Consider the following 25599-nt stretch of genomic DNA (forward strand, 5'->3'; position numbering starts at 1 on the left):
TACCATCTAAAGATGACAACATTACAGTTCAAAATTCGTAAATTTGCCTTAATCAACCACTCATACCGTAAGCCAGGCAACTGACAGGCAACAAACTGATGCTCTTTGAGAGTAATCAAGAGAAGCAAGGTCCGAGTGCCTGCACAGCACAGCTTCTCTTCTAAAAGCTGCCAGCGAGCTCTGGCACTGTGTTTTTTTTAATGTTCATGCAGGCTTCTACTGTGCACCTCTACGTGTGTACATATGTAGAAGGCAAAAAACTGCCTGCTGTGTCCTGTTTGATCATCAAAGCTTGTTGCAGGTACCAACACAAAAAGTTTACAACCTACATTCTTCTGCCGGGCAGCTAGCGACAGGAGAGAACATAGTCTTTAGCTGCTGCGCCAGGGGAGGTGTAGGCTGGACAACAGGAGGAATTTCTTCATAGAAAGGGTGATTCCACATTGGAATGGGCTGCACAGGAAGGTGGTGGAGTCACCATTCCTAGAGATGTCTAAGGAAAGACTGGATGTGGCACTCATGGTCTATTGACATAGTGGTGTTCGGTCACAGGCGGGACTCGATGATCTCAGAGGTCCTTTCCAACCGAATTGATTCCGTGCTACACAAAACGACTAGCACTTAACAAGGTTGGTCAGTCTCCAGAAGGACGCACGGCGAAGCGACACCCGGCAGAGGGCACACCCGCTCAGGCTGGCGCAGCACCGGGCTGTGACTCCCCTCAGCGCCGTGACGCCTCGGCGCTGGCACAGCAAGAGCCGCGGGCGAGGAGCGGGGCCGGGCCGGGCGCTGCTCCGCCGTTCGTTCCCGCCGCCGCCCGGCTCGCTCCCGTCACCGGGGCAACGGGCAAGCGGCGCCCCGGGAAGGCACCACGTGCCCGGAAGCGCCTCGAGGGAGGAAGTGACGGAGCGCCGGGGGAGCCCCAGAGGCCGAGATTAAAAAAAAAAAACAAAAAAAAAAGGAAAAAAAAAAGATAAAACCAACAAAAAAATCGAAACAAGAAAAGCAAAAAAGGGATTAAGAAAGAGGGACACGGGGAGAGGGGCGGGCGGAGCGGGCGCGGGTCCCGCCCCTTCGGGGCCGCCCCGCCAGACCGCGGCCCCGCCGGAGCCGCCGCCAGGTCCCGCCCCCGGCCCCGCCCGCTCCGACACCGGAGCTGCCGCCCCGCCCCGCCCGCTCGGCCGGGCCCGGCTGCCCGCGCGCGGGGGGCGTGTCGGGCGCGGTGGCGGTGCGGGGGCTCCGGTGCGGCGGCGGCGGCAGCGCGGGTCCCGCGGGCGGGCGGGGGGCAGCGGAGCGGAGCGGGGCAGAGCCGCGGCGGCTGCAGGTGAGGCGGGGCCCGGGGCGCGGGCGGCCGCGGCGGGGAGAGTTCCCCGGGGCCGGCGCGGGATGGAAGTTGACAGCGGCGGCGGAGCAGCCATTGTCTGGCCGGCCCGGCCCCGGGCAGCTCCCCCGCGCAGCCCCGCTCGCTCCCCCGGGCAGCCGCCGCCCGGCCGGCTCCGGGCATCCTGCGGCGCATCCCGCCTCCCGCCGCGGCGGGGCTGCGGGCTCGGCACGGGCGGGCAGGGCGCCCGCACGCCGTGTCGGATGAACTTTGCTGCCGGAGTTGCCGGCGGCCTGGGTGGCTGCAGCCGCGCCGTCCCCTTCCATCCTGCCCTCCTTCCATCCTTGCCTCGCTCTCTCCCGCCGCCGGCCGGGCGAGGCGCCTGGCGGGGAAGGGCGGGCTGGGCACCGAGGGGTGGGGACCAGGTGGTGCCAGGGTCCCGCAGTGCTGGAGCGTCGCACCCACTGCTGCTTCCAGAGCATCCCAGAGCCGGCAGCTTGTCCCGGCAGTTCCACACCTCTGCTTGTGTGGCTTGGAAACTGTTGTAGAGGCATATAGTAGCAGCAGCGAGTATGCTGTAGTACGGTATGCTAGCTTTGCTCCTCCAAACCTGTGGAGTAAACCCGTGTAAATCTTACGTGTTTCCTAACTTAGTTTCTCAAGGATGAAGTGACAAAACCACTTAGGAAAGTTAGAAAATGTTATGCAGGCAGCAGTCGTGTCCCCGGGGAATGGATGGGGTGAGCAAGTCAAACTTTTCAACCTCCTACCTAGTGCTTAGTGATTAGAGTATTGTTTGGCTTGACTTTTGTCTGCCTTTGTGCATGAGAAGGGTCAGGAACTTGTAGATGGGCCACCTGTGGTATTCTCGTTGTGTGCTGGGAGCAGCAAGTGTGGGTTAGGCTCTGGAGTGGTCCATGTTCTCATGCTTGTACTGCTGCCTGAGCCAGTTTTCTCCCTTCTCCTTCCCGTCATTTTTGCTGTGTGGTCATTCCTGCCATGGTGCTAAAAAGCTTTTGTGTCCTTCTGTGTCTGCCTTTTAGGGATGCAGTTCTAGCTATTGTTCAAAGGTTAATTTCCAGTAGTGGCCACGTTGTTAACTGTGTGTTGGTTTTCCTTTTTTGGTTTGTTTGTTTGGAAAATCCATGGTTTAATAATTTTTAGTAGGTTATCCATCTCACGGAGCAGCTAGCTGAGTCAAGTGATGTGATAGCCCAGTGATCACTAGGTTTTTGTAAGAGGAAAGTGCTTGGGGATGCAGTTGGAGGAGGGGAGAATGTGTAATTCTCCTGTTTTGTGTGGAAATGGCCTGTGTTTGGATCGGATTACACTAACATGGAGCTGCATCCCTAGATGAACTTGCTTGGGGAAATGCTCTGCCTTTTCACTTTTTTGTTTGGAAAGAGTTTTGCTGGATAACTCTCCTTGCTGTAAGCGACTTAAAATTCTTACTGCCCTTCTGCAAAGTGAGCGTATGCTTCTCTGTCCACATCTCCAAAAGGCCTTCTGCCTACAGAGAGACCAGAATTTTTCTATGCCTCATGCAGAGGTGTTTCAGTAAGATTCTGTTTATGCTAGGATTTTAATAAGATCTAGATCAATATGGAACTCTCAAGAATGCTGGAAATCTTAGGAATCGGTGGTGCTGCTTCCTGAGGAAACACAGATTGGTGGAGCAGAGCACCAAGGCAGAAGCCTGGCTTCTCCTGCTGAAGCTGTTGAGGACAAGGGTATTTGCTGTAGCTAAGGTGAACATCACTTACATCCTTTCCTCTCTCATGGGCACTTGTGGCATCACAAGTAAGGTAGTTCAGTTCTGTGATGTGACAGAAAATAGGGTTTTAGGGTATCTTTCCTGCAGCTACCCAAGTTGATCTAATGAGCCCTAGAAGGGAGGAGGTGAAGGAGGAGGATCTGCATTGGGATGTTGAGGTGGGCAAGGGAACATAAATTGTCTCCTAATGGCATCTGAGCTACTGGAGAACTTGGTGTAATGTGTTCATGTGCATTTTAACCCCACTCAAACTACTTTATTTATCCACCACAGTTTCATTCTTTCAAAAAGTCTGTATTCTTTCCCTTCTCAGTGTTTATTTTCAGGCCTCATTTAATTTTTCCTCTCTGGGGAAGATCTTTAAGGCAGTTGCTTCTGCAAGAGCTTTTGTATTCTGGGTAGGTTTATTGACAGGCTGTTTCTAGCTGAAATAGAGTTGTGCCTGAAGACAGTAGTGGCCAGTTAGGAGGAGGTGTGTCTCAGCTGAGGAGAAGGTGGCCACTGCTGAAGCAGTGCAGGAAGCCAGTTTTTCTCAGCAGGGAGATGCCTGGGCAGGACTTGAGGGCAGAGGTGAAGATGATTTTGGAAGACCAGACTGGAGCAGCAGCACTCTGCTTGCCAGTTAAAGAATATTTCAGATTTTGAGCAGCAGGTTTGAAGCAGCAGTTCCCTGATTTAGCCATCCATTCTCTGCAGAGTTAATGCTATTGTCCTACTTTAAAGTCATCTGCTGCTCTTAGCACCATTTCAGAATTTAAAAAGTTGTCTGGCTGAGAGTATTGTTGCGTCTCCTTTTCTGCTGCACAGGTCTGTTTGCTTATACACCAGGAAAATGTTTGGTGACGTTTATAAAGCTCAGAATCTGGATTTTAAAAGGGCTAGATAAAGAGGCTGTGCTGCTGCTCTGGCTCCTGGAAGCTCATTTATAGGAGTCTCATTTAGAGGTCTCAGATATGCTACAGAGGAATGAGCTGGTACTTTGGAAACAAATAGGCTGTCTTGGTGAAAAGACTTATCAGAAGTTTTTTTTTTTTTTTTTAATATTGCATGGAGTTCTAAAAACTCAGGTTGGTTTTCTTTTTTTCCAATGGAATTCTTTTGTATAATCACTTTTCTCTCCCTTTTCTGACTCTAGCCCCTCCTGCTGCTACTCCCTGTGTAGCTCATGTTTCTTGCTGCAGGAAACTCCCTGATCATCTCAATGTGCTACTCTTCTGCCAAGCACTCTCTTCAGTCTCACTTCTCTTCCTCTTAGCTGATGAAAGCCTTCTCCAGTCCTTTCTCAGTCCTGCAACTCATCTTTCTGCTGCTGGAAGGTCTCCCTGGTTCTGCATGACCTCTTCAGCAGCTTTTGCCAGTGAACACTTAATTCACTCTACTTCTGACTGTGTTCCTCCTGAAAGGAACTTGCCACCACAGATACCAGATTCTAATCTAATATTCAAGTTAAGATGTGTTGGGAGCAACAAGTAGCTGGAAAGTTCATGTGATCAGAAGAAGAAAGAGTCGAGGGCTGGGGGCTAAACTGGGAGAAAGAGGGACTCAGTTGGTATCAGTAGGGCATTGGAGCTGAGGGACTGGAGGAAGAGAGGATCAGAAATTGCCAAAGTGCATTGCAGGACTGGAAGCACAGTGCAGTTTGCCTCGGTTTGCTAGTCTCTACTGACAGGAGAGGCGGTCAGGTCTGTAACCAGAATTGTTTTAATGAGCTGCAGCTGCTGCTTCATTCCAATACCTTTTTAAGAGTTCAGGATACTGTAGCTTGCAACTATAGCATGGCAATAAAAGTATGAAAATATGCACATTATGTTTCTGGTGGTAATAAAAGATTTAAACTGTGAGTAAGATTTCTGGGTGATTTTAGAATCCCAGCTTCCCTGGTCCCTAACATGTAGCTAGGATGAGCATGGAGACTGGTATTGAGATATTCTAGTACAAAAGCTGTGTAATGTAATGAAATGCAGTTTGGTTCTTTCTGCAGCCTGACTTAGTTTCCAGTTCTTTCAATGTAGATCTGGAGTCCATCTCAGCCTGAGCTCCTGGGATCCTGTCGCCATGGAGACCGAAAGTGAGCAGAACTCCAACTCCACCAGCGGGAGCTCCAGTTCTGGAGGAAGCACCCGGCCTCAGATCTCGCAGATGTCTCTCTATGAGCGGCAGGCAGTACAGGTGAGACATCCCAGGCTGTGCTCTGGGATGGCACTCCATCACTGGAAGGTGGTGGTGAGCCCTTTTGTGTTCCTCTGCGTTTTTGTGTGTCAAGGTGGGACTGTGCTTAGAGGACTGTCATCTTTTCAGATTTAGAAATTCTTCAACTAAACGTAATGTTTAGTTCTTGTAGCCTGAGGCTTCTTGTTTTATAGGTTACTCCTTTGGTGTCCAGCCTCCTGGATTTAATCTGTACTGTGATTCAATAGATAGGTTTTAGCCTGCTGTTCTAGAGCAAATCAGTTTGCCATCCCAGTTTCTCTATGCTCTCCATACACAAACTGCACAGGAACATTTGTCTGCCAGTGTGACCATGCACATCCCCAGATTCCTAAAGTTTATTAAAGTCTTGCAAAGTGTGATTCCCATTGTCCTGGAATACACCTGTGATTCAGTGTGTCACCAAATCTGTAAGTGTACTATGGATTTGGATGTGCTGATCTGCTGCATGCTTTTTCTTGTGGTCTAGGGATGTTCTCATGGCTGGCTCACTTTGTCATTGCTCTCTTCAATCACATTTTAATGGCATGCAGTTTTTGACAATTGTGTTTTCTTCTTTATCTAGGCTCTGCAGGCACTCCAGAGACAGCCCAATGCAGCCCAGTACTTCCATCAGTTTATGCTCCAGCAGCAGTTTAACAGTGCCCAACTTCACAGCCTGGCTGCTGTCCAGCAGGTGAGTTGCCAAGAGGTAGAAGGAGAGGAGTTGGATCATTCTCTGGGGAAGATCCAGAGGTTCTGTTTTTATACAGTGCCTTGTGCACCGAGTCATCGTGATCCCTGATAAGACAATGAGTCCCTAAACACATTGTTTAGAGTTAATACAAACAGCCAGTCAACTGGAAGCCTGAAGCAAAGATTAATTTATTTTTTTGGCTACAGAGCAAGGGAAGATAAAATTTGACATCACCATCAAGGAACTTGCACTTCAGAGGCCTATTACTACCCCCTGCACCTTCTTTAACTAAAAGATGGGTGGTGAAATCAACAGTGGATGCAGTAGTGCTTAAAAAGTGTATTAAAGGGATCAGTGGGTAGTTGCTTCTCTGAGAATGAACATTTGTGTTTGCATGAGGTTTCAGGCAGCATTCTCTGAAATTTCTGTCTTAAAACTTAGTAGTCATGTTTTCTTAACCAGCAGGAGGGTAAGCCAGTCCAACCAGGAGGCTGTCACTAATTGAGACATACACAGATCAATATAATTCAATATATTTTATGATACATAAATGTTGAGTGTTTTTTTTTCCTTTATCACCTTTGCTCACCTACTAGACTTAATCATCAGCTCAAAATGGATTATGTGTGACATGAATACATTCTTTTTGTGTAACAATACCTCAGTAGCTGTACTCCTTGGCAGTTAGTCCAGTACGTCATTGTTCTCAAAATCCCTGACTGCAGTCTTATAGTATAGAAGAAATAGAATCTTCTCGTCAGTTTTGCGCAAATCTTAGTTACAAAACTAACTAAACTCATGCAAGGGGAATTCCCCTGGCATCAGAGAGGGGGAAATAAGTCTATCAATATTTATATTCTTCCACAAACCATATGCTCTCTAATCTGAATTTTGTTACTTGGAGTGCCATTGCTTTGCTACTAAACTGCCTAATTAGCCCAACAAATTGCTAATATTGCAGGGAATGTCTGGGTGCTAACAGTGGATTTCAGCATCAGGGTGAGGGTTGCAGAGTGTGCTATGACAGGCTGGGCAAGAGTAGTGCATGTACCCATGGGTGGAAGGACTGGAGGTCATGCACTCTGAGGGTAAGGGACTGGGTGTTCTGACAGAGCCTAATAATTGGGCTGGATTGAAAGGTTTGTTCAGGCACTCATTTCTCTGCCAATCTCTCCTGCAGGCTACAATTGCCGCCAGTAGACAGGCCAGCTCCCCCAACACTAGCACCTCGCAACAGACCACCACCACCCAGGCTTCTGTAAGTAAAACTGCTCCCTCACACACATATCAGAGCCTCCCTCCCCCTCCCCACCTTGTTCTGTCTCCTCCTTGTCTTTTAGGATGCACACAACTTCTAAGAACCCTGGGAATCAACAGGATGCAGACAGCTTTGAGGATTTGGGGTGCTGTTGTTATTGGTGGGGCTTGAGGATACCAGATGAGGTTTTTAGGTGGGAGAGGCCTCTTAGCTGTAAAGGTAGACATAGATCTCTGTTTGCTGAGGCTTTGGGGATACATTGTCATGGATTAGAAAAGGCTCGGGAATTGTAAGAAGGAGGAGTTGTGAGCAGGTTTTGTCTTAGGCAGAGCAGTAGTTTGTTGAATGAGAGGATGTCTGGTTTTACAGTGAGTGTTGAGGAGCTTGGATTTGCTCAGAGAGTAGATGAGTTGGTAGAGAAGGTTTTGTGGGTTTTTTTACCTTTACTTGGGAGGCTGGAGAAAATGATGTATTTTTTTGGATCTCTTATTGCAGTTGCATGCTAACAGTGATTCTCAAGCTCAGCATACAAATGAGGTCAGTATCCAGGGCTCTGGCTAATATAGATTGTGTAGCCTGTAGGACAAGCCCTCTAAGACAAGAACTTTCTTCTTCTTGGTCCCCTGTGGGATGCAGGAAAAAACTGTAAAATGTCCGTTCTGACTGTACCCCACTAAGCATATTTGTACTTATTTCTTGGCCTCCATCTCTTCATATGTGATTTGAAGCTTTTTTCTCTTCTAAGATCAACCTTGCCACCACGTCAGCTGCTCAGCTGATCAGTCGGTCGCAGAGTGTGAGCTCCCCGAGCGCCACCACGCTGACGCAGTCTGTGCTCCTCGGGAACACCACCTCACCTCCTCTCAACCAGTCACAGGCACAGATGTACCTGCGGGTAAGGGATGGGCAGCACGTGTGTCCTGACTGGGCCCCACTTAGCAGCCTCTGCAGAGTTTCACTGCTTGGGATTACCAGCACCTACAGACTAACCTTGCTTTAAGGCTGTTGCAGTACATTTTAAAATTGCATGGGGAAGGTCTCATCCCTGAAACCACAAGCTTGATTCTGGGCTCAGCCTTTGAGATAGATGAGCTGTGTATTGTGCGGCTCAGGTGAGAATATTAACAACTCTGTGTGCCTCTGCTCTGCAGATATTAAAGGTTCCATAGCACTTCTCACTAGAGTGTAAATGTGAAATACATGTCCTAGACTTGAATGTAGCTCACAGAAATAAAGCTACTCTTCTGGTTCAATGCTGGAACAGATACATGGTAAATTACTCTTCTACTGCTTGCTGAGCTCAGGGATGTAAGTCAGAATTCAAGTAATCCTAGACAAATAAATCAATGTGAACAAATGTCATCCTTTTAATTGCTTTGAAGTGCAGCTAGGTGGGAAGCATTAGGCTTGACTGTGGAGTCCAGTCTGGGGTTTCGGTACCTACTTTCTGTTTTCCAGTTGACTTCAGATACAGATTGTAATCCCCTACTTTTCAAGCAGCACTAATCTTGGATGTATGTTTTTTATCACTGTAGTTCAACCAGTTCTAGATAACACAGCCTTGGGCAGTCTGTGGGAGTTAGCCCAGGCCTATGTTAGATAGAGGAGTGCTTGTTTCCATAAGGAAACTGTTCCCAGTTTCTTGCTTCGGAGGGTTATGTTCAGTATTGCAGTGCAGGGAGGGCTGGTGGTTTTGCAATGAGTGACATTGCAGCCTAGTGTTCCTTGATGATCTGTTTGCTTGTGGTTTTTTTGTCTTCCTTTCTCTCTTCTACCTCTGTTCCTTGCACTGCACACCACCTGATGCCAACAGCCGCAGCTGGGGAACTTGTTGCAGGTGAACCGGACCTTGGGCCGCAATGTGCCTCTCGCCTCCCAGCTCATCCTGATGCCCAATGGGGCTGTGGCTGCTGTCCAGCAGGAGGTACCACCCACTCAGTCTCCTGGGGTGCACGCAGACACAGACCAGGTCAGTGACCGTCCTCCCTTTCCCCTGCTTCTGCCGCACCACACTCTGCTCTTTGTCTCAAGCTGTCCCTGTATAGCACATTAGAGCTATTTTATCCCCAGCCCTTGTCCCTCTGCAGGCAGGAGATTTTGCCACCATGTTTTCATGTTTGCTGTCTGCCTCCAGAGATGAAAATATTTTCTGCTTAAAATTTCTGAGGTGAGCACAGGCTGGATCAATCCCATCTTCACAGTTTCTTGGCTGTGATTGTGTGAAAAGAACTCTTGAGTTCTATGTACAGTTTTCAGTCACACTCCAATTAAGAGTCTTTGCCAGAGGTAGTATTCCTTCATCCAGTTGGTTCATTGTTGTAAAGATGCCAAAGAGTTGTCTGAAGCAACTTTTTTAAAGAAAAGTCAGCTGTGATCTAATTTTGGAGATAATGTGGCATTTGGAGCAGAAGTAAATACAGAGGATGGCAGCACCAAAATGCAGAGTGAAATTGGAAAGGGTGTGGGCCACGAGTAGATCCGTGGGCCTGCGGCAGGCAGGTGGCACAAAAATTGAAAATGAATGACTGGTCTTTAAAGGGGTAACTCAGTGCTTCTAGAGCTGTGCTGAACTAACCATGCCAGGGTATGGCAGGCAGGTCTGAAGTCTGTCCCATGCCCTGGAGAAAGACTGTGTCCCCAGATCCTGTTCACTAAGTGCCACGAGATCTGTTACTTCCATCAGAGATTGGGCAGGAGAGAGTTCAGCATAATGTGCTTCCTGGGGAGGGTCGTGCTGAGCTCTGCCCTGCAGTGTTAGCAGCTCCTCACACGAGACCTGAGGCACCAACTCAGCCTGCATCCCTGCAGAGTGCGTTGCTTTGTGTGCTCTGTCACACTCCCGGCAAGCACCGTGTATAAAGCACATGGGTTCTGTTTGCTGTGTGTGTCTCTAGGTGCAGAACTTGGCTGTGAGGAGCCAGCAGACCTCTGCCACTAACGCCCAGCTCCAAGGCTCTGCTCAGAAGACGGCCCTGCCAGGCAGCTCTCAGGCTTCGGGCTTACCACAGGCCGCCAGCACGGGCCAGAGCATGGCCGTGGCCCAGGCCTCCTCCAGCGGGGCGGGCCAGTCCCTCAACCTGAGCCAGGCTGCAGCGGGCAGCAATGGTGTCTCCGGGGGCGTGGTGGCCACCGGTGGGAGCCAGCCCTCAATGGCACTGAGCCAGAGCTCCTCAGCGGGTGCCGCTGGCAGTTGCCAGAGGAAGGGCACCGGGGTGGTTCAGCCACTGCCCGTGGCGGCTGCCCAGGCCGTGACTGTCAGCCAGGGCAGCCAGACAGAGACGGAGAATGCAGCTGCAAAGAAGGGTGACACAGACACTGGTGGACAGCAAACAGTGGGCATGAACCTCACCAGGACAGCTACACCAGCACCCAGCCAGACGCTGATCAGCTCAGGTAAAAAACTCAGCTGTTTCTTTCTCTTCAAAATCATTGGGCCTTCACAAGAAGGACATTTGGAAGCCTGGTAGTAAAAGGTTTTCCAGCATGTCTCCCAGTTTTGGTCCTGCCAGAGACTTGTCTCAAGGGGTTATCCCCTTCTGTTAGCACAAGAAGTCGATTTAATCCGTCATGTCCTCTGCAAGTAAGCTGTCAGTTATTTTGGAGTTTAATGTCTCAAAGCAGTGCAGTGGCTGCCTTATTTTTGTTGTTGTTGTTCCCAGCTGCACTGTTGCTAACTTCTGTGCTCTGTTTTTTCTTACTGTTTTTGTATAGCCACGTATACGCAGATCCAGCCACACTCGCTGATCCAGCAGCAGCAGCAGATCCATCTGCAGAAGCAGGTGGTGATCCAGCAGCAGATAGCCATTCACCAGCAGCAGTTCCAGCACCGCCAGTCCCAGCTCCTCCACACAGCCACCCATCTCCAACTGGCTCAACAGCAGCAACAGCAGCAAGCAGCATCTCTGACCCAGCAGCAGCAGCAAGCTCAGCCTCCACAGCAGCAGGCTCCCCCTCAAACCCAGCAGCAGGCACAGACCCTTGTGGTGCAGCCTATGTTGCAGTCCCAGCCACCGCATTTACAGCTCCAGCAGGACAGTCCGTGCCAGCCAGCCACCAAGTCACCTGTTCCTATCCAATCAAAATCTCTGGTCACCCCCATCAAACCCCCTCAGCTTGGGCCTGCCAAAATGTCAGCAGCACAGCAGCCTCCTCCACACATCCCGGTGCAGGTGGTGGGCACTCGGCAGCAGGGCTCAGGCCAAGCCCAAGCACTGGGCTTGGCTCAGATTGCTGCAGCGGTGCCGACTTCCCGGGGAATGCCAGCTGTAGTCCAGCCTGTTTCCCAAACCCATGCTGCTTCCCCATCATCATCTTCAGCTCCAGCATCCTCACAGGAAGCTCCCCCTCTCACCACAGGGGTGAATTTGGCACAAGTTCAAGGCACGGTCCACATGGTGAAGAGCCCAGCTTCCTCTCCAGTTGTGGCTCAGATGCCAGCAGCATTCTACATGCAGTCTGTCCAGTTGCCAGTAAGTGATACCATTGAGAAGGAGAATAGCATATGGATTCTCTTTGTTCATTCCTAGGACACCAATCGCAGTCCAGGCCCAGGTCAGTGGGATGGGATGGGTAAGGGGTTTGGGGAAAGGGATGTGGAGACTTTTTTACCTCAAAAACATTAATTCCAATCCTACCCCTGGGGTTACTGACTACAAGCATTTCTCTTCCACATTATCATTCAAAGGCTTGCATGAAGTTAATAAATGAGACTCAGAGCCTGCCCCAGATGGAGTGGGTATCCACATCACATACTGAGTATCCCATTTAACAATGGGGTTTGGTTCACTTTGGCTGGCTGCTGGATGGCCACCAAGTTGCTGCTCCATCACTCTCCCTTCACAACACAACAGGAGGAGAAAAATACAGTGAAAAACTTGTGGGTTGAGATAAGGATGTGGAGATCACTTGCCAGTGATCATCATAGGCAAAACAAACTCAGTTTATGGAAATTATTTATTTTACTGCCAGTTTAGTGTAGGATAATTGGAAGTAAGAGCAAATGCAAAAAATACCTCCCTCCTTCTACACAGGCTCAGCTTCATTCCTGACTCTTCTACCTCCTCCCCCTGAAAGGAGGAGGACGAGAAATGGGATCTGTGGTCAGCTCATAAGGTTTTCTCTCTCCCTCATGCTTTTCCCTTGCTTTAGCATGGGGGAATCCCTCCCATGGGATACAGTCTTTCACAAAGGATATAGTCCTTCATAAAGTCCTTCTCCAGTGCGGGTCTTTCCCAGAGGCTGCAGTTTTTCATTAACTGCTCCAATGTGGATATTTCTGGGTTACAGATCTCTTGGTGTCTGGTACCATCCACTGACTATGCCTCAGAGGATCCCCTAGCAACAGGCTATGCAGAGGAAAACTCAAATTCCATAGGCCGTATCCATGTTGTTGTGAATTGTCCAGCTAGGGCCTACCTAAATCCCTGAGACAACAGCACTTCGCCAGCTTAGATCATGGAATCATAAGTAATTGGAATTAAAAAGAACCCTCAAGATCACATAATTCTAACACCCCTGCCTTGGGCAGGGACACCTTTCAGTGGACCAGGTTCCTCCATCCAACCTTGACTTGAACACCTTTTTAGCCAGTTGCTGAGACTCCTAAACTCTGTCTGCTTCTTCAGGAAGGTGTCACAGGATTTGTCTTGATTTTTAGAGCAGGGGGTCAGTTCTGCTCCTGGTGAATGCGTGTCCCCTGCTTTTTCAACTCTTCATTGAAACTGATCTGATTTATCCAAAAAATCTGTTTGGAAACTGCTGGGTGAATGCCATTCCATTTCTTCCTGCAGTAATCCTTTGAGGTTCACACAGTGTCTTGGTTTTTGCCAGTGTACCAACATGACTTGGGACATCAGATCCTAGTCTGTGGCAGTGAGTCTCCTCAAGCTTTGTTCCTTGTTAGACAAATGCTCCCAAGTAGAGATATGTGCTGTGGGAGCTAGAGGCATCTCGAGAAGAAACCAGGCTGGAAATCAAGTATGATGGAGCAGGATGCTTTGTTGTTTTTTCTTTTGGGTTTTTGGTTTGTTTTTTTTTTTTTTTGTTTTTTTTTTTTTTTTTTTTTTTTTTTTTTTTAATCTGGCTTGTTCTTTGCTTAGGAGCTTTTCTATCTGCTTACGTGTTCCTCTGTATTCATGCAGGGCAAATCTCAGACCTTGGCAGTAAAGCGCAAGGCAGAGTCAGAGGAAGAGAAGGAGGAGCCAGCCAGTGTCACCACACTCGTGCCTGCCAGGTCCTCTCCTGTAACAGACAACCCCAAAAACATGGAGGAGAAGAGTGGCCTTGGAGGTGAGGCATAAAGGAGAGCTCTGCTTGTCTGTGCTAATGACCTGAAGTAGGTAGAGCAAAGTTAGCTCATGCCTGTGCTGTTAACTTTCCAGATAATTCTGATCCTGCTGCCACTGCAACCCCAAATGCCACATCAAGTGAAGGAGTCTCAGCCACTCCCACCTCTGCTTCCACCCCAAACCTGGCATTGGTGTCACGTCAGATGGGAGACTCCAAACCTCCTCAAGCCATCGTCAAGCCCCAGATCCTCACACACATCATTGAAGGCTTTGTCATCCAGGAGGGAGCAGAGCCCTTTCCAGTAGGGATTTTTTTGTTGTGGGGGAAGGAGGTGTAGCACTTTCTTGGGAGGGTGGTGGGCTTCCATCTTTGCATAGGAGTATCTTTTCCCATATTCCAATTCAGCATTTTTAGCCTGAGACACAGACAGTAAAGAGGAAGGGAAGGCAGTGTCGTGAATGAAGCAAGACATTTAGAGGTGTTATTAAAGAGAAGGGGTTTGAAGGAGTAAAACAAGTGTTGCAGCAACTCTTACTCCAGTTGTCACCAAAGCAATAATTAATGCAGCAATTGTAAGGAGGCTCTCATCTCTGTGAGGGAGAGATGCATTTTGAATAGGCAACAAGTGAAGTTGAAGTAAAGAGGGGGAAATGGAGTTACGTGGAATTGGACATTATTCAAGGCAGATAGTGCTTGGGGACCTTGAAATGAACAGCCAAGCCTGTGAGTCAGGAAGCAGTAATGACTTTTTTTCAGCATCTCTCCTTCTGTGTTAGGCAGAGATATTCTTCTGAGTTGAATTTTGAACTGCACATACCTTGGCAGAGGGTGATGGACGCAGGGAATCCTTTATTGGTGGGTCCAACTCATTCTCTCCCTATCCAGGTGGGTTGTTCTCAGCTGCTGAAAGAATCTGAGAAACCATTGCAGGGAGAGGCTCCTTCTGGTCAGAATGAAAACCTGTCCAGCAATTCTCTGGGAGAGGATAGTGCTTCCATGGGTGAGTTTCAAGACCAGGAGGACTAGCTAGTGTGTTACAGAAAGTTTCTGCTCTGTATTACTAACTTAATGTATTATGGACTTGTATCTCTTCCTGCCAGCTCCTTAGAGACTTGACCTATGGAACTAGGATCTTGCTTTTTTGAGTGCCAGAAGAGTGACAATGGTTTTTTTTGGGTTTTTTTTTTTTTTTTTTGTGAATATGATCTACACATCCTGTGTCAGTAGGAAGCAGGAGATTCTGAACTGTACGTGTCTTTGATGACTGTAAGCTGTGAAGGATGTGTGGACAGGGCAGAGTGATGGGGATTTCCTCCACAGCCTTGTAGGATGTGAGGAATATGCTATTTTTTGTTTGTTTCATTAAGTGGTACTGACCAGGAGAAAAAAACTGCTCTGTTCCATATCCATAACCCTAACCCTAATCCTAATTAGTGGAGCTTGTGCTTCTCTTTTCCCAGTTGCTTCCCAAGCTAACTGGATTCAGTAGAAAATAGTGCTTGGCATCTGTCTGCTCAGAAGAAGAGCAGTGGAATGGGGAATCATTGAGTGTGTGATATGCTTCAGTTCAGATCACCAACTGGTGTGTTACTCTGTATCTCACTAGAGCCTGACAAGAAGGCAAACTTGTTGAAGTGTGAATATTGTGGGAAGTATGCCCCAGCAAGCCAGTTCCGTGGCTCCAAGAGGTTTTGTTCCATGACCTGTGCTAAAAGGTAATAACAGCAAGATGTAATATTCCCTATCTGTGACTATATGTTTGCTGGAACTGGGCATTTGTCCCCTTCTCCAAGTAGTGTACCGCCTTTCAGTACATCTGATCCTCCTCCTGTGGCATGTACTGGCCACAGAGATCCTTTACCACTCTAAATGATTTGTAAATGCTTCTGGGTCTGGAGAGGTGGATGGGATGCTGGGTGTAAACAGGATTTCGAGCTTGCTCAGAAAATAAACTGTGAAGGGGGAAATTCTGGGGCTGTAAAGAACCTCTCTTCAGAGGAATGTACATTTGACTCACTACATAAATGCATACTGGTAGCTGTCTCATGCATTGCTACTAGACAAAGACACAAGGGAGCATTGAGGAAAAAAATGTGGAAAAGTTAGACTAGTCATGGCTGCCTCCTCTTGATAGCAGAGTGCTTGTTATGGGTCTTTTTTCCCTTAGGGGAATTACTTAATTGACCCTTCAGATGTTAGATCAAGACTTTGGTGTCCAAATATTGCTTGTGTCAGAAGTCTGGACTGGTTCTTTCCGAGAGGAAGTCTTAGAAGGAGGAGGAACAGAACTTGATGGTAACGAGGAGTCTTATCCCCATCTAGAGCAAGGAGACGTAGTTGGTTTAGATAGTTGCTGCTTTCTAACTGCTGTTCTGCTCCTGCTTACTTGAGGTACAATGTCAGCTGCAGCCATCAGTTCCGGCTGCAGAGAAAGAAGATGAAGGAATTCCAGGAAGCCAACTATGCCCGTGTGCGCCGACGGGGACCACGGCGCAGCAGCTCCGAAATCGCTCGAACCAAGATCCAGGGCAAGCGCCACAGGGTAAGGACACACACCTGTCAAGGCAGGTCTGTGTAGGGCTTGTCCCTTCTGGCTGTACCACTTTGTCACAGTGGATGCTGTCATGTAGGATGTGCCGTGGGCATGCTGACACACTTGTTACACAAGGCACAGGGAGCTGTTCCAATCCCTCACGGACTGGAGGAAGCGTATTCACGTTCGTACTTGTTCTGTGCACTCTGTGTTCGCTCCTGTGTGCATCTTGAAGGTCTCAGTGAGTAAGACCTGCTGACAGCCTTGGCAGAAAACAATCTACTTTTCCCATTTGATTAGCAGTCTTTCACATGAATGACTTAAATTGGGCTATAGATGAATGGAATGAGCCTCAGTTCTGATGTGAGGAAGAGAGGGAGCTCTTGTATCAGCTGCCTCTGTACCAGCAGCCTGGGACAGTTGTTCCAGACTGTTGGGACAAAGTCTGCTGCTCCCAATGTCTTGTTTTGCAGCTTGTAATTGTGAATTTCTTACAAAACCCCTTTTATTTTCTTTCTTTCCTATGGGCTTGTAGGGCCAGGAAGACTCGAGTCGAGGCTCTGATAATTCCAGCTATGATGAAGCTTTGTCCCCTACATCTCCAGGACCCCTGTCAGTAAGGGCCAGTCATGGAGAGAGGGACCTGGCAAACTCTAATATGGCCCCCCCCACCCCAGATCTACATGGCATCAACCCAGTCTTCCTGTCAAGCAACCCTAGTCGTTGGAGTGTGGAGGAAGTGTACGAGTTCATTGCATCATTGCAAGGTGAAGTTAAGATCCTCTCCTCTATCTTGTGATCCAGTAGCATGGGGAGTTGGGCTCAGTGGTGCCTACTGCTTTTGGACATGTTTCTGAATTTGAGTAGATCATAGAGATGGATTCTCAACATTTATTTCTCAAGTAGCCTGTGTGCTCAAGGCGAGTGTGGACTAGAGTGTGGAAAGGGGTTGGTTAGAGTCTTGGCTTGCTTTTCTGTACCTGCCAGATATGCAGGAGGAATGAGGGGAGTGCCCAATGCACATGTGTTTCTTATTGTTTTTTTTTTTTTGTTTGCACCACAGGGTGCCAAGAAATTGCCGAGGAATTTCGGTCACAGGAAATTGATGGTCAGGCCCTGTTGCTTCTGAAGGAGGAACATCTCATGAGTGCCATGAACATCAAGCTGGGACCAGCTCTCAAGATCTGTGCCAAGATCAATGTCCTCAAGGAGACCTAAGAACTCTGAAGCCAGAGTTCTCACTTTTGCTCTGACCCCAGGGCAGCTGCCAGTTTTGGAGCATCCTGCTGGGGTGGGGAAGAATGGGACAGTCAGTCCCCTGTGGTCTTGCATTCAAGAAGAATGAGAAGGAATTTAACTGATTGAAACTGCCATGCACAAGCCCATCTCTTGGTCTCTTAATGGTGCTACAAGGTTAAGGAAAACTGCCACCTGGGGCCTTTAAACAACTCTCCTTCTTCCTGATTTTGAATATGCCTCCCCTGTATACACCACATAAAGATGTAAAGGGGATCTCTTTCTGTCCTGAAAGACTTGTGAAAGGGAACTGCCTTCAACCCTTTCTGCCACAGCAGGTCTGCTAGATCTTAGCTTTGAATATCATTGCCAGAACTCAAGGCATAGGAAGAGCTGGCCCCACACGGACAGTGGGAGCACCTGTGCTTGGGGCTTTTGTGAAGGGGAACTAACAAATTGCAAGTGACAGAGGTGACAAGAATTTGAGCAAAAGGGGCTGCTGCTTTTCCACTTTTAAAAATACCTAGGCTGCTCATGAACTGGGTTTAATAGCCATTCCAGCATGCATACCAAACTTGAAGGCCTGTGGCAATAGGAGCTGTCTTGTCTTCACTCTGCATGTCTACAGGAGACAGTAAAGCTAAAGTGTTGTGGCAGCTATTCACTCCAGGTGCTCCTCTCAGAACCAGTCAGAGGATTTTTCCTGAGTACTTATGACAAATTGATGGGAAACTCAAAGGGGAGGGGATTGTTTTACATTAGGGAACCTTGCAGCACGAGGTTTGTCTTCCCATTGTGTTAGAGCATAATTTACAGATCCAAAGCAGTCTCCAGAAGCACCAAGGCTCTTCATGAAATGAGCTGGGGCTTTGTTTTGTGTGTTTTCTTACCAGTTTGTATTCTTTCCTTTTTGTGTCTGTCTTTGTTATCCTCAGGAGAGCTTACAGGACAAAATTTAGGCTGACAGGATTGTACTGCTTGCCTCAGGCTTTTTTGTTTTTTGTTTTTGTTGGGGTTTTTTTGTGTTGTAAAACAAGTATTTCTGTTACAAGAAACCAAACACACACCCTAAAAGAACTGAATACTGATCTTTTAATATGACTTCTCATTTCTGAAGGGTAGAATTCATGTTACAGGCTGATTTTCTCCTACTCAGCCCTTCCAGGTTTGCTTAGGGGTTCTTTGGTTGTTTAATTTTTTTAAGGACCAAATGTGGTATTCTGCAGTTTTGTAGCCAAATTGCCAGAGGTGAAAACCTGGGCAGAGTTATTCTCTTCCACAAGCACCTCTATTTCAAACAGGCAAAACACCTGAAGGAGTTACACAAACTGTGAAGACATAAGTGCTCTCTAGAGCCAAATACCTGAGAGCAAGATGGTGTTACAAACCATGTATCTCAGCTTTTCTGTTTCCAGAAGTTTCACATGAATACCTGAGTGAAACATAAGGCTGTTCTCTGTGTTAAGCACCTACTGTTGCAGGAAAGCTGTAGTGGCATGGGAGAAAGCCTTATAGCATAGGTAGGAAAACATTAGAGATCTTTAAAATGGGCTCTTTATTGACCCGTTAGAAAAAGAGGAAGGAAAGTGCTTAGTAGTTGGATAAAATGTGGCAGCAGCTTCCTAGTCTTAACTGTGTTGCTGAATCTCACTTTTGTGACATCCTTTTTATGTGAGAAGACTTCTGAGGCTTTGTGAATGCAAATAGGCCCAAAGGAAGCTGCCTGTGCTTGCTTGCACCCTGGCACCACAGTTTGGTCTGATGTAATCTGGGGACAGGGGAGGGGGAGGTTAGAATCAGCAGTGAGCAGAGGAAGGCTGCCCTTAAACCAGTTTATCCTTAGCAGGCTGGCTGTGGCAGGGTAGGCAGACAGGTAGCCTGTCACTGTTACCAGCTACTCCTGAGGACTGGATTTTATTTCAGTCAAATGGGAAGGCTTCACTTCTTCATTTCATGTTCAGTGTTCTTAATAAAAAAAATGCTTGATCAGGCTTTGCAGGTCTGGCTGCTTTTTAACCCCTAAGTGTTTGGAAAGTACAAACCTCATCACGAAGTTATTTCTGACTGCCATTTCTGCAGAAAAATACAGAGCATAATCCATCCATCCTGAGCCTCTAAAGTTCCAGTTTTGAAAGATGTGGATAGTCTTCCCTCTTAGGCCTGAGAGGACCTGGAGTGAAATAAGGTGGCAGCAAAAACAATGAACTAACCAAAACATGTTCACTATGGGCAAGGGTTCAGGCAGAAGGCACCCCACACTCAGGACCCTTGACTTTTGGGTGAGAAAAAAGGTGCTCTGGCACCAAAGCAAGCTCTTGCTACATCAGCACAACACTTCACCAGGTTTTTTTGGTCACTTTATTTTTGAAAGTTGTGTTTTGTACAAAAAAAAAAATTACCTTAAGACACCACCATGAAAACAGTAACGGACTTACTGACTTCCTATTTCTCCCATATTATGAGAAAGACTGAGGCTGTAACAAAAGTCAAAGAAAGCAGGAATTGCTTGCCCACTCCAAACCCAGAAAGAAAGCAGGGCTACCCCTTATCTCTCAGTGTCTTAAAAATACATAAACCTTGTCTGTACTCTGCTGTTAACACAGTGGTGGCTTGCTTATTCAGTCTCTGCCCCCCAGACTGAGGGCAGTTGTCAGCCAGTCCACACAGTGGGGTAGAATGGGATTGCTCAGTCTAGCCTCTCAAATAAAAATCAATTTAGAATCAAGGTGTGAAGTTCCTGAAGGTTCCCATTAAGTCTACAACTCAAGTGTACCTGCTTTTCACCAGGGCCCAAAAAGAGGGTCTTTCTCACTCCCAGCCAGTGGCAGTATGTTAAGTACCATCTGCACAGGGCAAGTGTCGTAAGACTGGCCTGCACCATGCTTAAGGGGACAGTGATTTATGAAACCTGACCATGTAAGAGTCCCTTATGCAGTTCTCAGTGTGTCAGCATTCTTAGCCAGGACTTCCATGGTTCCTTTGATATAAAAAGAAATTCTGACGGCTTCATAGGAAAACCCTCTGCAAAACAAGAAACTTCTGGGGTGCGTGAAATCACAATGCTGACAGTGACTGAGGTGTGTGGGCAGTCACCTCAGGAAGCCTGTGTCAGAACTCAAGTGGCAGCTACCTGTCTCATTTTGTCTTGATGTCATTTTCAGTTTCAGCAATGTTCCTTCTCCTTAGCAGCACATCTTTACCTTTTGCTTCTCACTGATTGAGAAGACTGAGTCAATACTTTGACTGAAGTAAATATTTTGACTCCATTTAACTCCTATGGTTTTTCAGCATCGTCCCTCTCCATTCTGAGAGTATGGCATGCATCCCTGCACAGCTGTTGAAGGAAACTGTTGAGAAGTTCACACCACTGCCATTAGGGAAACAAAAGATTGCAGAGGTGCCAATGCCTCTTCACCCCCAGAGTCTGGCATAGAGCACTCCGTGCCAGTTATGCTGCCAGAAATTGTATAACAGCGCAGAAGCTAGAAAAGCTGAAAATGCATTCAGAGAAAAATAATTCCAGTGTCTTACAGATCCTGTAAATCCTAGGGAAAAAATAAAAAGACACAGAATATCCCTTTTACAGTGTCAGCTGTTTTAACCCATAGCCTTTTTCCCTTTCTGCACCCATCCATGCCCCTGTTTTTCCTCTTAGTGATTCATCTCCCATTCCTGCTCAGTGCTGAACACTCATATTGCTGTTTTCTGCTCAACTGCCAGCACTTCTCCCCTGGGCTCTGCTGCACTTTTAAAACCCAACCCAGCATTATATTTTTAAGACATGCCATTAGGAACCAGTGCTGTTCACATCCAGAGGCATCCACAGGACTTGACACCGGAGACAGCGGAAGCAAACAGTGTAAAGAAAATCAGAAGTGAGAGAAGGAGAACTGGCTGGGAGGCACCTGGCTAAACAAGCACTGGGGAGATGGGGAGAAAAGATCTTGGTGTGGAAAGCCTATCACATGGGCAGCAAGTGGTCATCCCGTTCTTCTGACTCCTCTCCCAGCTGGTCATCCCCCACGCCGCGGTACGCGGCTGGCGCGTTCCGAGGCTTGGATCGGCACACGAAGTCACAGCCATCCTACGAGCACAGGACACAGCACCAGCATCAGACTGTTTGCAATTGACTCAGCATCCACACCACACCACAGCAGCTCCTGCCATTTCTCTTTCACTAAGGGATTATGCCTATCCTTGTGCTACCTGAAACATCTCCCCAGACCTTGGAATTAAAAACATCCTACTCAGTCTTAAAAGCTCTGGACAGTTATGCCGCAACATCAGGCCAAGGCAATTATGGAGAATAAATAGCACTGCCTACAATGACCAAGGAAGGATTTCACAATCAGAAGTAAGCATTTCACAGTCCCCGGGTGAACATTTCTACCTGGAAAGTGTCAACTCCTGAGGAGCACATGTTCTAGTTTGTTAAGGAGCAGTTGCAGGAAAAAGGCAGGGAATTGTTCTCAGCATGGATTAAAAAATGGCATACTCAACAAAAAGGAAACAGACACCCTCTTCTCCTGCTTCAAAGTACTCCACCTTGGTGGTAGGTCTACCCAAGCCACAGAGTCAATGCCTTTTTCTCCTAACATGGGCCAGGCTGAGAATACGTAAGAATTTTTACTCACTGCCACCAAATTGCCCAGATCTTGCCAGAAGGCAAAGTGAGGAATCTGTTCCATGCCCTTTGCTCCCACAATGAGGCGCTGGTAGAGGAACCCACCAATGATGTAGACTGCAATCAGTGACACAAACCTAAAAGGCAGAATTTAAAAAAAAAAAAAAAAAAGGAAAATCAAAGCTGAGGAAACCCTATAGAAAATCTCTTCCGAGCCAGCTACCTGCGTCACATTATCATTGGAACAATGCTTGCACCACTCAAGAACAGAGCTGTAAACAGAAACCAGACCATAAAAGGTCCCCAAGTGATCAATCTGCTTGTATAAATCTTTTAGCAGCCTTATGTGAAGTAGTGCCTCTAAGCACAAACACAGAAAATGAGTCAAGACTCCCGGTCTGAGTTCCCAGCTCTGGCAAAGAGCCATCACATAATTTTAGGAAGTCAAATCTCTCATGCTTCAGTGCACTTGTCTGTAAGCTATGAAGGAAAACGTTTACTGGGAACAGACCAGCCAGCATCACGCCTTGAGCAAGAGCTTTTGTCCAAAAAGCTCAGAGGCATAGTAACATCTAATGGTGGCTGTGGGAAGGTACACTGCAGTAATTTAGTCTTACTATAGCATTTGCTACGTTTCTAAATAGCACTGGAGATTATGACTCAGGCACAAACAGCTCTTCAAATGACTCACGTGATCAGCAGAATGGAGCCAACACTGAGGTGGGAATTCTCAGCTGGACAAGCAACACTGCTGTCCATTTCAAAGAGGTAGAAACACTCCTGCTCCTTTTCCCGCTCTTCAGAAATAATGCTGAATGAACTCTGCAATTTGGGAAAAGTGAAGTCATGTGAAAACGTGCCCACGCACACTGAACTTTACCAGGAGACAGTTTTATCACTGTTGGTGCAGCTGGGCACCAGACACTGGAGGCCAGCTCACTGTCCCCTCTGCTCACAACCAGCCACTGGTCTGGCAGCCCCCTGATGCTCTCCCACCCCAGGTGTCACTCACCGCTGTCACTCCCCGCTTGCAAGAAATCATTATCACAGCTCGCCTCTTCTCACCACTGCAGTGCCTGCCATATGAATCACCTCCTTTATAAATCAGCATGATCCAGTCACCTGCCAGGAGAGAAACAACACAGGCTGCAGATCCACATCAGGAGGCAAAAGGCAGCTACTGAGTAAGCCAAGTATTGAGTGGAACCGTACTTCCATTGAAGACCTGGGTCTCATTGATTCTTCCTATCACCGTGGTCTTTCCACTCTGTCTATCTGTTTGCACCAGGCCACCAAAGTCATGTGAGGTGCTGTTAACCTCCCTGCACACCCTGAATTGGTAGATGTATTTTTCTGTTTTGTCCTTATCCACAGTCACGTTAAACCTGCAGCAGGAAGACAGAAAAGACAGCCCATTGGATTACAAAGAACATGGAGCAGTGGGCACTTCAGAGCAGGAAGCCCACCAGAGTCCATTCTGCAGCCTGACCCAAACCTTCCCTTCCTTGCTGCCCACTGTGCAGCCCCAAGGCCTGCAGGGTGTTGTGCTGTACCTCATGTGGCTCAGGGGCTCCAGTTTCTTCAGCAGGGCTCTCTCCATCTGCGACTCACTGCTCTCATCACCAACCACATCACAGCTCCTCTCTTCTGACTGCTCGGCCCCTGCTACAGCCAGGGCCACAAAGACCAGCAGCAAGGCAGAGGTATGGCAAGGTGGTGACATCCTGGACACATGCCACAGAGAACACAGGATTAACTTCAGAAAGGATTTGTTTCAGCCCCCTCCAAACTAACTTCAAGGTCATGGAGTCAATGATTAGCCACTTCCTCAGTTCTGACTGCAAAAAGGAGAAGTTGAAATCTAGAAACAACTCACAGTTCCCAGGAGACACTAAATCTGAATCTCCTGTGCAGCCAAAGACAATTCACTGGGCCGATTTAGGGCTCTCTTCTGAATTTGCCTTGAGACCACAAAAAGTTGTGCTGCTGAGCACGTTAATTAGCTGCCAGAGCAGAGTCCAGCAGACTGAACGCTGGAGTAAATTTCAGGCATAATCCACTGTTTGTTATGGCGTTGCACTGAGAAGCCAGTCAGCAGAAAATTATTTATGAGGCCTCTAATCAATCATCTTCACAGGGAAGAGCCACTGTGATTAGTCAGGCTCTGTTTGTTCAAGTGCCTTAATCTTTATAATGATCTTTTCAGTACTCCTTTAACTGAAGATCTGAAAGACATTAATAATGCTAAACTGCAACTTCACAGAGCAGTTTCTTCCTTCCCTTCCTTCCCAGTTTCCACCAGAAAAGGAGGAAAGCACGGCATCATATGCAAGATCCAATCAACAAGGCAGTAATGAAGATAATAACAGTAATAATTAATAATGATAATGATAATAATAATCTATGAGATTTGGCTTTCAGGTTCATGCTAAAATCACAAATGAAACATTCAATGATGGCACCAGCCAAACAAAGCAGTGCAACAGATCTCTCTTTGCTTCTTGTGCCGCAGATTTTGGTAAAGCTCCAGTCGCTGGTGGAAGGCAGGCCCTCCATTAAAGAAGCACCTGGCTGCAGGCGGGCACAGAGCCCGTTTGAGAGAGGCGAATGATTTCCCCGGAGCCCCCGGAGTCCTACGCCACAGCTCACGGCTGCTGAGCGGGGGCTCTGCTCGCCATGGGGCACCCAAAGAAGGCTAGGAACGCAGAAATCACGGAATGGGTAAGGCTGGAAGGAACCAAAGTGGGTCACTCGGTCCAACTTCCCTGCTCAAGCAGGGTCGTCCTGGAGCACATGTGCCCAGACGGTTCTGGAATATCTCCAGTAAGGGAGACTCCACAGCCTCCATGTGCAATCTGTTCCAGTGCGCGGTCACCGAAATGAGGAAGCCCGTGACACGAGGGCTCGTGACTGCTCTCTCCTCAGGCCAAGAGCAGGACCTGCCCTCAGCCCCGGGCACGGCTTCCCCCGGGAACGTGCTGTGCTGCGCTGCGCTGGGAGCGGCCCGGCCGGGCTCCTCCAGCCGGGGGCCGCTGCCCAGACCCGCCCGGGACGGAGCGCGGCTTCGCCCCGCGGCCTCGCTGTGCCCGCTCCCCACGTCCTCAGCGCCGCGCACCCACCTGCGGCCGCCCCGGGACCAGGCGCCGCCGCCCACAGGGAAGAGAGACCCGCTGCTCAGGCGCATCCCATGCTGGGCGGCCCGGGGACCACAGGCACAGGCGGCACCGGCCTCCTCCGCGTCCCGACCGGCTCCCTCGCCCGCCCCGCCAGCCGGAAGCCGGGAAGAGCGTGGCGGAACTGGAGCCCGGCGCCAATGGGAGCGCGGGAGCGGCCGGGATCGCCCGCCCAGGAGCGCGGCGGAGCGAATGAAGCGCGGCGGGAGAAAGGCGGGCAGGGCCGGGGGCGCAGCGGGGCACGCCCACTTCCTCTCCATCAGCCAATGGACGGTGAGCCTCAGCGCGGGGGCCCCGCCCCCGCCCGCCTTTCTGCCAATGAACGACGAGGGCGGGCAGAGAGGAGGAGCCGTCACGGCGCGGAGCGAGCCGCCCTTGCGATGCCGAGGCGGCGGGGAACAGCGGGGAGCAGCTCCCCGGGACGGGGACGGGGACGGGGACGGGGATGGGGATGGGAATGGGGATGGGGATGGGGATGGGGATGGGGATGGGGATGGGGATGGGAATG

The 25599-nt window shown here is 48.7% G+C and overlaps 2 protein-coding genes across 3 annotated transcripts; one reads left to right on the forward strand and one right to left on the reverse strand.

Annotated features, from left to right (window-relative positions):
- Positions 1-1265: 1265 nt before the first annotated feature.
- PHC1 (polyhomeotic homolog 1) lies at positions 1266-19923 on the forward strand. 2 transcript variants are annotated; one of them, XM_063148662.1, is made up of 16 exons: positions 1266-1324; positions 5108-5264; positions 5869-5979; positions 7160-7237; positions 7733-7774; positions 7983-8132; positions 9051-9206; positions 10132-10630; positions 10949-11706; positions 13378-13525; positions 13618-13826; positions 14411-14525; positions 15132-15240; positions 15917-16067; positions 16594-16825; positions 17122-19923. In XM_063148662.1, the coding sequence occupies exons 2-16, from the start codon at positions 5151-5153 to the stop codon at positions 17274-17276; spliced, it is 3027 nt and encodes a 1008-aa protein (XP_063004732.1). In that variant the 5' UTR covers positions 1266-1324; positions 5108-5150; the 3' UTR covers positions 17277-19923. The 2 variants fall into 2 exon arrangements, with proteins under 2 accessions (XP_063004732.1, XP_063004733.1); XM_063148663.1 differs by lacking the exon at positions 7733-7774.
- A 457-nt stretch (positions 19924-20380) lies between these two features.
- M6PR (mannose-6-phosphate receptor, cation dependent) lies at positions 20381-25193 on the reverse strand. The gene is made up of 7 exons (XM_063148664.1): positions 25038-25193; positions 23472-23642; positions 23131-23303; positions 22931-23040; positions 22610-22740; positions 21929-22055; positions 20381-21378 (listed from the first exon to the last, which is right to left on the reverse strand). The coding sequence occupies exons 1-7, from the start codon at positions 25100-25102 to the stop codon at positions 21256-21258; spliced, it is 900 nt and encodes a 299-aa protein (XP_063004734.1). The 5' UTR covers positions 25103-25193; the 3' UTR covers positions 20381-21255.
- Between the last annotated feature and the right edge of the window lie 406 nt (positions 25194-25599).

Source organism: Melospiza melodia, chromosome 2 (genome assembly GCF_035770615.1).
Source record: "Melospiza melodia melodia isolate bMelMel2 chromosome 2, bMelMel2.pri, whole genome shotgun sequence".
Classification (NCBI taxonomy): Eukaryota; Metazoa; Chordata; class Aves; order Passeriformes; family Passerellidae; genus Melospiza; species Melospiza melodia.